The sequence below is a fragment of the Haliotis rufescens genome, unplaced genomic scaffold, assembly GCF_023055435.1.
Source record: "Haliotis rufescens isolate VD_foot unplaced genomic scaffold, xgHalRufe1.0.p SCAF_18, whole genome shotgun sequence".
Taxonomy (NCBI): Eukaryota; Metazoa; Mollusca; class Gastropoda; order Lepetellida; family Haliotidae; genus Haliotis; species Haliotis rufescens.
The window spans coordinates 23396179-23410000 of NW_025963868.1; the positions used below are offsets into that span (position 1 = coordinate 23396179).

Consider the following 13822-nt stretch of genomic DNA (forward strand, 5'->3'; position numbering starts at 1 on the left):
GTAGACCCAGTTTTTTTCTACTGGTATATTATAGTCTATATTCACCGGGTAGGAAAATGTCAGGTTAAAAAGCGTCAAGGTATCAAAGGTGGTCGTTCCAAGCGTTGCTTAATCTTCAAACGAGATTTATATCATTGTACTACTTTCGCGTCACGTTTTTTTTCTGCCCATGTCCTAGTTTTTAAAGGTTCGTTCAATTAAAATGTTGCAGTTGTAGTGATAACACAAGTGAAATGTACAAAAATGGAATACCATTGTAACGCATTTAGGTCACCTGTTTCTTTAAATCTGCCAGCCTGTGGGTATCTCTCGATGGCTTCCTTTAAAGTTATATAACGGTATTATTCAAACAATAATGATCCACACTGATATAATCATCCGTGGATGAAGGATGTCATTTCTTTACAGACGTACATCGTATCCGACTTTCTCTGTCATGGTTTCGCTGTCAGCTGTCACCTGGTCAGTGCTGGTCTCCTCATCACGTGGGTCTGTGAATATTTTAGTTAGTTCCTGTCTCACAATCACTGACCTCCTCCCGTGCTGTTTCTGTGCTTGTCTGTTCTTCAAAACGTCCATCAAATACACCCAATCACATTCACGCACTACGTCGACCTTCACCTTGTTGTTATGTAAAAGCCGGAGGCCATCTTTGTTTTCTGTCGCCTCATCTTCTGTCCCGACTCTATACAAGCTAGCAAATCGTATCGTCATGTTAACTTCAATGCCCTGTGCTTCAAGGTCATGGAGGAAGTTGACGATGCCCTCAGAAGTCGCTCCTTGGGGGGAGTAACTCAGATAGATCTTGATGTTGATCTCATCTGCGTCTTGCCAGAAAGGTTCATCAGGAAGCCATTCAACTAATCTGTCCTCTGCTCGCGGGCCGTCAGCCGCCGTTTCGAAGAAAATTCGTGTTAGAATCGTCTCCCCTTTGTCTCGGGTAATTTTGCAGACCGCGGCTGTGTTACTGACCTCCTTGTCAGCGAGACTCGTTTTCCAGAAGACATCGAACTCCCTCCTCAGAGGATTGTTACCTAGCATGTCCCTAGAGACGAAACCTAGAGATAACAGAAAAAATCATACATTGTTCAGTACCTGCCATTTAATATTCAAATGTGTTTGCAAGCGTGCGTGCACGTAGGTCACAAGAAATCAATTTTTGTTCACTTAAAACTATTTCCACTGATATGACTAGACTAACATCTTGTCTCTGAAATGAACTTATCGTACAGAAAAAAAATAGTTGATAAATTATCGTCATAAAAATATAATAAAAAGGAGCCCAGATACTCTCTTCATTTTCAGATACCCCTATACTGCAGAAATCTAGACTTGCCAAACATTATAGACTTGCATGGGCTGTATTTGATATATTTGTATCAGGGTCTGTATAGTGATAGACTATATGACCATCACCTCCGTATTTTCTGAAGCATATTATTTGAAAACAAGAACAGCATCACCACCCCATTCCCAAGGGATACCCGATAGTCGGCAACTAATGGTCTTCCTTAATGTGTATTATGTATTGTAAAATATAATGTGTTTGTTAAGAGAATGGTTGTCTAGTTGTCTACGTGTGGTCCTGCTGTTCCCGTTGCGTCCATTAGACATGTAAGGGTCCATTGCTCATTGGCTCAAATCAGATCTAAATTTTAACTATATATCATGCACTTTGTTAATACGTTTTATTTTCTTGTGATATCTGACATTCACGAATGTTAAAAATAAAACTGCATAACAAAATGAATGAAATGTCCCCCGCACACCTTTTACACTTCTTATTCATATGATGTTTGTTGTTTTACGCCGCACTCAGCAATGTTCCAGCTACATGACGGCGGTCTGGAAATAATGGAGTCTGGCCTAGACAATCCAGTGCTTGACATCATAAGCATCGATCCACGCAATTGGGATACGATGACATGCATCAACCAAGTCAGCGAGCCTGACCACCCGATGCCGTTTATAGTCGTCTCTAAATGCGATACATTCACGCTTCTTCTGAGGACAACCCGGATCGTCACGGCTCTATTCATATGATGAACTGTATTACTCATCCGTGAAGAGGTCACCCGTTTAATAAATATGCAGCTGTATTACACATTGTTTAATAACATCACGTGCAAACGGAACTATTTTTGGTCGGCCACGTGATACATCACATGACTTAACAAAATGGCTACAGTCAAAATGTACCGATTCTCATCAGGGCGTGATTACAAATACTTTTTGTTCAGATGAATTATTATGAGTTTGAAACAGTAATATGTTCTAAATATACGGATAAGAAAATATTCATTAATTAGAAAAAATAAACGACATGAAATGTAAGTGCATAAAGCAGACGTTGAATCTATCGTCCTATCACAATGGCAACCGAAGCTATAAAAGTAAATGATTGTGTCAAAATTGATGGTCAGCTGAAGGGACGGGTGATATCGGTTATGTAATAACTCCAAAATGTCCTTCTATTCTCATTTTAAATTAACGTTGAAGTGTGAAGAATATTTGTATTGTGTAACCGTGAGTAAATTGCGGTCATGTATGTCAAGGTTTAGATGCAGCGCACATTGGCTGGGAATAGAAACTGGTAGAAAAGTTAATATCCCTCGCGAAATAAGATTTTGCAAACTATGTCAAGTTGGCCTAATAGAAAACGAGTTTCATTTCCTGCTAGTGTGCCCTGCATACACTCACCTACGCCATCTCTATATTACTTCAAATGTCCATAAGTTTAATATTCTTTTATCTATAACCAACACAAAGCTGATTATTAATATCGCTAAATATCTGTATCACAGTAAAGAAGAGAGAACACGTATTTTATCATTGTGACTGTTGCCATAAATATGCCATACATTTTGTACAAAGGGCCTGTGGCCTGTACTGTACTGAATAAAGATCTGGATATCGGTTGTTAAACCTTAAGGGACATACAGAATGTTCAACGTTAAACTGGATGTTGGTTCCATGAAACAGGTATCTCGCTATCGAATGCAACGCATTCCGGGGTCAGATTCGGCCATGTTACCCCTACATACCTTTGTTGACAATGACAACAGTTTGTTCGATCTTAATGATCTATTCAAAGATAACTTTTTATATATTGTGCCAGTGCCTCCAAAGGGGGATGAAATACCTGTTCCGCCAAACTACTGTGACGATTACGAAATTGCGAATTCCATTGCATCGATTCAGAATGTGAACACTTATGACATTAAAATCATCACTAGATTTATAGACGAGCAGAATGACTTTAGACAACTTTAAACTGGTCTTTATGAACGTCAAAAAGGGTAACGGGTCGGATTACGAGCCCACAGGATTGAGGGGTATGATTGGCAGTGTAGACAGGCACCTCAAAAACAAATTTTACGGGAAATCCATTATGCATGATATAGAGTTTGCACATGTCAGGGACGTTCTGAAAACCAAACAAAAAAATCTGAAACAAGAAGGTCTCGGAAACGTATCTATGCGTGTCCCTAAGTGAGAACGATATAGAAAACTTAGCATGGGAATCCGGCGAATTAGGTCTCGATACTCCCGAGTCCATTTTGAACACACTTTGCTGGCACAGCACAGCGCAGTTTGGGCTTCGCAGCATTACTCCTCCTAGAAATATGCTCTGGGGAGACGCGATCTTAATTCAAGATGCAAATGGAAATGGCATGGAGTACTTGCAGTTCGCAGAGCGTCAAACCAAAACATGCATTCGTGTAAACATCCGGGATGTTCGGACTGTCACGCCGAAAGCTTGGGCAAGAGGTGCGTATAAGCGCTGTGCTAACCTCAGACCAAATGGTTTTAGCGGCCATGACGCGCCATTTTACTTGGCAACAAATTACAAAACTGCTCCCTGGTTTAAGCGACAACCTGCGACAACACGCTTGGGTCCATAATGAAACGCATGGCAGCAAATGCAAGACTTGAATCTACCAAACTAATTATTCCGCCCGAAAGTATCTGGTCCAAACTCTTTCTGAGGAAAATGTTCCACCTACTCAGATAATGCAAATCAGTGGCCATAGAGATGTGCAGAGTGTCAATAACTATTCACAAATTTCTGAAGAGCAAGTTCCCAATCACGGCTTTGTGTTCCGACTTGCAAACCGTTGACCGTCTCTGCACCATTCCAAACTTTCCAAGTGACAGCTAGCCAGTCTCGCACACTCAGCTCTATCTTTGCCGGTATAATCACCAATTCTGTGATAAACGTTAATTTTCTAAACCAGAGCTGACTTGATGTAACGTCATCAGACACGTGTCTCCAGTGATAGAAAGTTTGAAAATAGAATCCCTCTGCCTGCGGTCATGTGACGTTATGACCTTGGCCTTGACAACGAACGATTCAACTTGTTTTGTTATTGTTTTCGAAACGTCGCCGCAGTTTCGCAGGAAATCCATTAAAGTAGATTTGTTGTGGAAATTTGCTTAAATTTGCTTAAATGTTGCTTAAATTTTGATATTATAGTTGCACTTTATGATGCTTATTTACATGGTTTTGTATTCATACGCATGGCCTGATTTGAACTCGGAAAGCGACTTACAAAGACAATCAGCTGATTTGTACGAGGTACAAATGACGAGTAATAAACGGGTGTAGAGATGATAGAGCACTGAGAGGAGCTCAGGCACACACGATGACTCTAGCAGCCCTGTTGCTAGGCTGACGTCACATGACATTGTTTCGCCGGTGCATCTTGCAACAAAAAATCCACAAATTACGTCATAGGGTACTGTGACGTGATTGTAAACTTTGTGGTGAAGGGCCCTGTTCCACATGCGATCGCAGCGCAATGACACTAGTAAGTCTATGTACTAGGTTTGGAAGTTACGATAACCTTAGCGTTAAGATTGCTTTGTGGTTGTGTGGTGTTACATTGATAGGTGTCAAGTTTTGACGTGTTTGAAGTATTAATCTGTTACACTTAACATTGGATCATGATTTGTATCTCGTAAATATCTGCCTATTCACACACAACAGTTAAAAAAAGTTCTAAACTGCAAATAATAAATAAACTATGTAAAGTAAAATACATTCACGTAAACACACCCATCAATGTCTGAGGCACGTTGTAGTGGATATTGACTCAGCAAATATACGAAAGATATTGACCCCTCTCTATAACATGATATAGCGTCAGGTAAATGTAACCTTTACCAGAGACCATGCATATACCGATATGGCCTCTACCTCGCCTCTACGTTTACCATGCAGAACACCTACCTGAAGAAATGCTGTTTGTGTGACACCTGAACATAATTGTATATTCTTTAGAAACAATATATCCACAGTTCATATATACAGTTCAAAGTCCGTCAGAGAGACGACTGAAATGCATAAACATCTCGTACTGGTCTTCGAAGCGGTAACACGTGGCAAGTTGGAACGCCTCCCGCAGCAGCGCGGTTGCAAACAATGAGGTCAACATTTGATGTAAGGCTCACATTTCGAACTGGCAGAAACGACGTGATTGCATCTGGAATAACACGATCAGCTGGTACTCACGTTGTGTTGTGAATGTGAGACGGGATGCCATCTCATATATAAGTAGACCAACCGAGTGCAACCGGTTCTGACCGACTTACGTTATGTAACTTCGTCAACAAGAAGAACCGGGCAGCTAGCTTCATCATTTCGGTGACGTTATGATGGAGAGCAGGTGTAAATGACGCCATTGGGAGTTTTTTCACTTGCACTAGACATTTTCTCACCTTACATTAAACTGTTAGTTTCTGATTGGTGGGGGGGGGGGGGGGGGGGGGGGGGGGGAGCCAAGTCGTCTAAGACTTCGCAATTCGCTGTGCAGAGTTGCGTCCCTTGGGTACGCCAGAAACCTATGATTATGAGGTCGAATCCCGGTCCGCCCCGATTATGTTTCTAGGTTTGTCAGAACCATACCCGTGCTCGTGGGTTTCACCAAAGTGGTAAACGTCTGAGACCTGCATCACACTTCGGGCTTTCCTCCCACATTAAGCTGACACGCCATGATATAGCTGGAATATCGTTAAAAGCCGCGCTAAACCAAACATACTCACTCACTCACTCTCGTACCCCGCTGAGAAATCAATCGCAACACACGCAGGTTGCTTATCTCGCATAAGATTCGTTGGGCTGGAATCTATTGATTAAAGGGAAGTAATTCGGTTCGTGTTCGTCGTCTGATAGTTGACAAAAAACAAACATGGCTGAATCAAAGCATTTTACTCAGAAACACTTCGGACATATATACTAACCTCCAAAAGAAACGCGAACCAGAGAAACATATGGAGAAGTATGTACGTTTAGAAGAGATGTTTGCAACGTGTACAATTAATGACAGAACTAACATCAGGCAAGTGTTACCGCAGAGTTGTTACGATATCATAACGATATGCTGTTAGTGATTTCCAAACTTTACACGCTAATCCTGCACGAGACAAATGGTGCATCTCGAGTCATGGGTCTATGACGTCACATGTGATGCGTTCATGAGCGTCGGTATTTTCGTAGTACGTCGAACCAATCTAATATATCTTGAATATGAGTAATTCCTCATATATTAACCAACTTGTATAGTATTCGCGTTTCGTTTGTCGGTGAGTAAATTTCGGGCCTGTATGAATCAATGCTGTTGTCAACAGTTGTCAACCGATCACTTGGGGCATATGGTGCCGGATATATCAATTCATTATGACCATATTTCATAATCTAGTTTTTAAAGTAACCCTCCTTACACAAAAGATAACTATTTAAAGAATATAGTACTAAAAGACATTGCAAAAAAACGAATAATCAGGGGGGAGACTTTATACTGAGGGGGGGGGGGGGGGGACTTTATACTGAGGGGGAGGGGGGTGGGGGGTGGGGGTGGGGGGGGGGGGGGGTGGGGGGGGGGCGAAATATATGCGCCCGGGGGAGATTTTTTTTCAGAACAGATTCTCCGGGGGGGACCAGGACACCGGCTGGGAGTATATTGGCTCACACACAGGGTACATCACGCCAAGCTGCTAAATGTACTTCTTGTCATGAAAAGCTTACTGTCAAGCATACTTTGCTTAAACGCATGTACTTTGAAATTTAAAAAACCCCGTAAGATATGTTGCCTGTTTAAGAGGGCACCTAATTTAAAAAAAAAACATTCTGCATATCAACTGAGAAGCAAAAGAAACTAGATCTGAAAACGTAATTGCTTGTTGTTTACTTTGTATGAGGAAAAGTGAATATGCATCAATTTCAATGACAGTACAGAGTTGCCGAAAAATGTTCCTTGTGTCTCTCGAGATTCAAATCGACTCGGGGGCGGTCGGGTAGCCTAGTGGTTGAAGCGTTCGCTAGTCACGCCGAAGACCCGGGTTCGATCCCCGACATGGGTACAATTCTGGTGTCCCCCGCCGTGATATTGCTGGAATATTGCTCAAAGCGGCGTAAAACCATACTCACTCACTCAAATCGACTCTGTAATGTCTGCCTTGCTATTTTACAGTGCATATCAACAGCTATAAGTTATCACTCACAGCACAGCGGTTATCTTTTATCACGCTGTTCAGATTAACACACCAGCGACAGTTATAGATCATGGGATCATACTCATGCAGCCTACAGTGGAAGGTACGTGCATATTGTTAAAGCCGAATACAGTACAGAATTACGAGACCCGTGAAGATCCGGGGTAGAATAGGTCTTCAGCAACCCATGCTTGCCGTAAAAGGCGACTATGTTTGTTGTGAGAGGCGACTAACGGGATCGGGTGGTCAGGCTCGCTGACTTGCATGATGCATGCCATCGTATCCCAATTGCGTGGATCGATGGTCATGATGTCAATCACTGGATCGTCTGGTCCAGACTCGATTTTTTACAGACCGTCGTCATATAGCTGGAATATTGCTGAGTGTGGCTTTAAACAACAAACCAACGAACCAACCATAATTACGAAATTACGGAATAATTACATTGTCAAGTAAAGAGTAATTAATTAAAGTACAGTAAACTACGGTTATAACGAACTCAAAGGGACCACTAATTTTAGTCCGTTATAACCGTAGTTCGTTATAAGCATATATACAGCATAACTACAGAAAATAGTCGGGACCAAAAAGTAAGTTCGTTATATCCGTCAGTTCGTTATAAGCGAGTTCGTTATAAACGTAGTTTACTGTAGATACCTCACTCATCAGACAGAAGTACACCACGTCAGCCTGTATTTACTAAACACAGCCTTCGGATGCGAGTGAGTGAATACTGTTTTACGTAGCACCATTCCAGCAATGTTTCAGCGGAACACAGACATAGGCTGTACGTTGTTCCCTCGACGGGTAAGAGTAAGAGAGTGTTTAATTCAGTGTTTGAGAAAATGTAGTTTACCAACAATTATGATATCTTCCATCACAAGACAAACTAACCCCTTTGTCACATTTCAGACGATCCAGGCTATCAGTGTTCTTGCCATGTTTGTATTTAAGCTTAAATAAACGTGAACACTTCTTCAGTAACATCCTTGACACTTCTTTTTCATGTGCATATGTACACAAGGTAAAAGTATGTTATACATATCGGCGCTCTGTACATCATATAATATTAGTAGTTTTATATTCATAATGGCTAACCTCTCTCTCCGTGTCGCTGTGTGTATGTGTCTCTCTCTGTGTGTCTCTGGCTGTCTCTCTCTGTCTCTGTGTGTGTGAGTGTGTGTGTCTCTCTCTGTCTGTCTGTGTTTCTGTCTTTCTGTCTGTGTGTGTGTCTCTCTCTATCTGTCTCACTCTCTCTCTCTGTGTGTGAGTCTCTCTATGTCTCTCTGTCTGTGTGTCTTTCTCTCTCTGTGTGTGTGTCTCTGTGTATCTCTGTCTCTCTGTGTCTTTCTCTCTCTGTGTCTGTCTGTCTGTCTCTCTCTCTCTCTCTTGGAGAGGAGCCCATGCCTTCACTTGGCTACCCCACCGACTCTCATTTCCTTTACTTGTTTCTATACTTAAACCCTTTGCCTGTCGGTCACACATATAGTGAACGCCACGGTCCCTCAACAGATTATATCGCGTTCATAGCCGGCATTAACTTGACGAGAAACATTCGATATTTCTTGTCTTTTATGTCGAAAAACATCTAAAACATCAAAACTGAGGTCTTGATGTCAAAACTATTAACAGGTTCAAATGAATGAACATGCTTCAAACAAATATGTTGTTTTAACTGACTACACTTGGGGGTAATATGAGAAGTTGCTAGGTGATTTAATATAAGTTTTATTCTTTTATTTAAAAAGGAGTTAATAAATATGGTATTGATTAATAATGAATATATACCTGTATATTATGAATGTCTTGTTATGTCGACTTTCTCCTAGTGCACTACAATTGGTGATAAAGACCTCGCTCTGTCACGGACCCAGCATGACGTGTGGTGTGTCACCACTCTGACAAGATACTGCCAGCAGGAGTTTGTGTAGACAGATAACATATCATTGAACACAACATACCATTGTCTACATGTTATAATCACAAGCAGGAATTCATATCACGCAAGTAAGTCCCTAGAAACTAGCTGAACCTGTACATGAACAATTCTGTATTTATTTGATGAGACAATTAAAAGAAGTTTCCTTACCAGCAACTTATTTTAAAAAATTTAACTGCGACCCCTTCATGTTTCCTCTTTTAAAATCTTAACAGTCTTTTTAAAAACATAATTTCAGTATAGTTCAATCAATGGAAAAATTACTTCTGTAAAACACCTGAAGATCGGGGGTAGACCAGGTCTTCAGCAACCCATGCTTGCCGTAAAAAGGTGACTATGCTTGTCGTAAGAGGCGACTAACGGGGTCGGGTGGTCAGGCTCTCTGACTTGGTTGATGCATGTCATCGTATCCCAATTGCGTGGATCGATTTTCATGATGTCAATCCCTGGATTGTCTGGTCCATTTGCAGACCGCACGTCATATAGCTGGAATATTGCTGAGTGCGGCGTTAGCCAACAAACAAACAAACACACACCTGTCAAAATCTTTATGGATAACATATTCTGGTTATTGCATTTAACAACGTTTCCTTATAGATTCCTACACCTTTGTCCTGATATATCGCTATAAACAAACAGGGAAAATCAGGTCGCTTGTAACCTTGAAATGATTAATACCAACGTCGAATTATATCCTGGCAAAACGGAAAATTATTGATTGCCCTGAACTGAAAAGACCGAAAGGTACATTGAAAATGAACTCTTTGTGACCTTTTTATAAGAGAAACTCAGTGAATGTGCATGTATGTTTAAATTTATCATATAATGGATAGGTTTCTCGGCAGGATAAAGCCAACGGATAAAAACGATATCCGTTGGGGTCATATGCGGATAGAGATGCAAATATCAAAGGTCAAGTAGGACTACTTTCGCTGTTTATAAACAAACATGGCGTCGCCCTAGTCACTCGGCGATCGAGTCAGAATTAACCATCGGGAATCTGGATAAACAACAGGGATAATTGCTATCATTATCAAAAGAACAGTCTAACATACTGAAAATCAGTGTCTAACTGTGTCGTAGCTAAGGCATTTTATAAGTTTTGGCAATTTTGGAGATACAAATTTCGAAACAATTTTGCGAGGGCACGAGGCCTAGCCAAGAGGGATATCTGTGCTTGTAGACCTCTGCGGCTTGAAACCTTCTCCACAAATTAAAGTAGTAAATTGGATTTTGCCGAAATATGTTTGAATTGTTACCTTGTTTCGTTTTGTCGCTGTGTGTACATCTGACTACAGCTCTTAACGTTATAACAGGACAGACCGACTGTCAACAACGTCTGACCGTGGCCGTGACGTCTCACAGACTAGGGTTAGAGTAGCTTCCCTTTGACAAAGGGCAGTTACTCTAGCGGACAGACCGATGGATTGCCGCGAAAGGCAATTTAAAACAACTGTTGTTTTGCGTATATGTTGCTTCGCCACTGTATAAGAAACAGATTTCAGTTGGAACTATATTGGCTACTGTCACTGTCCGACTGACACATCACTTACCATGTGACGTAATAAATATTAATGCGCGCATTCCAGGAAAACTCGCAATGTTTCGGTAATGTTTGTTAGAGAGGGAAAGCGATTTTAAAGCACAGAATTAAAGAATGACATTATATGATAAAGAGGTTATCACGCTTGTGTGTTTGGGGATGGTAAATATCCTGTATTAGGAATAAACACTATGTATTTAGCTCGCCAAGGCTCGCTAAATACCTCTATGTATCACTTGTCATTTAGATTCCTCGTTAGCTTGACTGGAACTGTCTCTACAGGATGAAGACCATTACAGCCCTGGTTGTTACCATGGTGATGGTAATGCTAATTTTCTGTGTTATAACTGACGTGTCGATATGGGAATGTATTATGCTGAAATTGTACTTTTCCATAATACGTTATTACAAATTCCGAGACCCGTGAAGATCTGGGGTAGAACCCATGCTTGCCGTAAAAGGCGACTATTCTTGTCGTAAGAAGCGACTAATGGGATCGGGGTATCAGGCTCGCTGACTTGGTTCATTCATGTCATCGTATCCCAATTACGCGGATCGATGCTCATGAAATCAATCACTGGTTTGTCTGGTCCAGACTCGATTATTTACAGACCGCCTTCATATAGCTTGAATATTGCTGAGTGTGGCGTTAAACAACAAAGAAATTCTGCTTTGGTAAATTATTATTATTATTATTATTATTTTTTAAAAGTTTACCTTTGCAATAATCAAGGTTCCGACAAATACATATATTCCACAGATATTGTCATCAGCTACGAGTGTTACAGGAGGTTTCTTCACAGTGGGTAAATATGCAAATATTGTTATTCAAATCGCAAAATACAAAATCGTATGAATCACATGTTTCTGTCGAAAACGCAGTTGGTTAGAAAAGATCTTGAGTTCCAAAGAACAATCCCAATACAATTCATTGTATGTATGTATGTATGTATGTATGTATGTATGTATGTATGTATGTATGTATGTATGTATGTATGTATGTATGTATGTATGTATGTATGATATCTTTTGATATCAAATATATCCACACGAGTCGATATATGTTTTTGATATCAAAAGACACTAGTCATTTGACTGTTATTTTACACAGGAAAAAGGTAATGCAGCATACGGGTAATATCATGTTGGTGTGTTTCGGCGCCAGGTTCTCACGTGGTTGTGTTTTTGCGATTTTCCCATTTTTTCACCCAATTCCTGCAGTACCTCATTCTTTCCACACAAATCAATCCAAATCCATGTAGAAATGACCAAATTATTTTTGGTATTAATTTTGTGTGGATGTCGGTAACACTACCGTTTACTACGTTTGCGGTTTTTTTTTGCAGAGTATATATGACATCGTAGACAGCAATATCCCATCTTTATCACACCGTAGACAGCAGTATAACATTTATATCACATCGTAGATATCAGTATAACATCTATATCATATCCTAGACAGCAATATGACATCTTTATCACATCGTAGACATGACAAACACAGCTATATCACATCGGGGTTACATGTCTTTCCCATATATAGATCCTAAACTACCCTAGCTATTAAACACAATCATAAACATGTTTAAGTCCTAAACGCAACAAAATTATGCCACACGTAAAACGCTCAGGCTTTTGTTTAGGATCTAAACACATTTTTACAGTGTGACTTGCCACGATTTTGTTTCAAAGTTTGTCAACACCTTCACATGCTTGTGACATGCATGCCACAGACCTTTATTCCCACGTCAGGCGGAAACGCCGCCATATAATTGAAATACTATTCAAACCGGCGCTCAACCAAACTCACTCACTTACACAAAAATACCTAGCTGGCCTGGCTAATGGTTGGGATATATCTGAGAGTTCACCTTTGACATCTGTCATCAAAGTACCATCATAATAATGGAGGTCGTCTATTTGCCATACACTCTAAACCCAACCCATGTAGAACACGAGTTGTGTCCCTTGTGAAGGAAACGCAGTATCCAATCAGATCGCTGTTCTCATTTCGAATGGCTTCACCAAGATGATTACCATAGCAATTGAGATTTCATCCCTGTCAGACAAACAAAATGACAGATTACACAGTAAAGATACTTATTATCTCATACACTACTGACTAGTTAAACTGCACATCGCGGTAGCCTGAAACGCTCAGCGGTGTCTTAAACAAAGAGCACTGCATCTCACTCACTGATAAGCGGTCAGACGTTCCAGTTAGAAAACAATGAAGTTTGCACAAAAATATGTATGTACTTCTTTTTTTTAAATATTTGTTATTCAATTCAGTATATGATATTACAGAGTTACACATTGAGTAGCACGTCTTGTGGTATACTTATTAGGTATAGGTTACATACCTATACAGCAGCCAGCATGTCAGCAAGTTTAAGTTGGCAACAGGTGTACAACAATGTTTACAAGTGGTAAAATGGGCAGGCTACATTTGTCATGTTTATTAGCTAAGTGTGAAGCTAAATCCTTACAGTACATGAGTGGAAATTGTTTATGTTAAAAAAAAATAGAAAAAAAATAAAGATATATTAACTAGACAATTCATTGGCCAAATCTGTCCATTTTCTGTCAAACTGTCTTATTGTATTGTTTTTGTGTGCAATTGATTTCTCTATCCGAAATATATCAATTAAAGTCTTCAGAAACTTTTCAAGTTTAAATAGTCAACTCGCCCAAGAATATATATGTATTCTTGGGCGAGTTGACTATAAACTTTGAAAGACTTCGAAAATATTTGTTTTAGCTTAAATTTGGGAATTATCTCATCGCGAATTTCAAGGCGACGGCCGTAGCCATAGAATCGATCACGTTTTCGAACCAGGAAGTTG

At 40.3% G+C, this 13822-nt stretch overlaps 2 protein-coding genes across 3 annotated transcripts in view; one reads left to right on the forward strand and one right to left on the reverse strand.

Moving 5' to 3' along the window:
• Window positions 1-7: 7 nt before the first annotated feature.
• On the reverse strand, window positions 8-5417 carry LOC124133011. Its single transcript, XM_046497197.2, has 2 exons — window positions 5234-5417; window positions 8-1058 (listed from the first exon to the last, which is right to left on the reverse strand). The coding sequence occupies exons 1-2, from the start codon at window positions 5304-5306 to the stop codon at window positions 403-405; spliced, it is 729 nt and encodes a 242-aa protein (XP_046353153.2). The 5' UTR covers window positions 5307-5417; the 3' UTR covers window positions 8-402.
• A 2122-nt stretch (window positions 5418-7539) lies between these two features.
• LOC124133013 overlaps window positions 7540-13822 on the forward strand; it is a 15129-nt gene continuing 8846 nt past the window's right edge. Inside the window, exons 1-4 of one of the 2 annotated variants that reach the window (XM_046497199.2) lie at window positions 7540-7597; window positions 9324-9501; window positions 11224-11298; window positions 11737-11782. In XM_046497199.2, coding sequence (XP_046353155.2) covers window positions 11260-11298; window positions 11737-11782 — 85 coding nt within the window. In that variant the 5' untranslated portion in view covers window positions 7540-7597; window positions 9324-9501; window positions 11224-11259. The remainder of the gene's footprint in view (window positions 7598-9323; window positions 9502-11223; window positions 11299-11736; window positions 11783-13822) is intronic. The other variant, XM_046497198.2, reaches the window with a different exon arrangement.

What these genes read in the sequence shown, in the direction of transcription:
- LOC124133011 (XM_046497197.2), bottom strand. Translation starts at nt 5,306, where the DNA reads ATGAACTGTGGATATATTGTTTCTAAAGAATATACAATTATGTTCAGG. An exon ending in CACAAACAGCATTTCTTCAG is followed by an intron (nt 1,059 to 5,233) that starts GTAGGTGTTCTG and finishes TGTTATCTCTAG; the next exon opens with GTTTCGTCTCTAGGGACATG.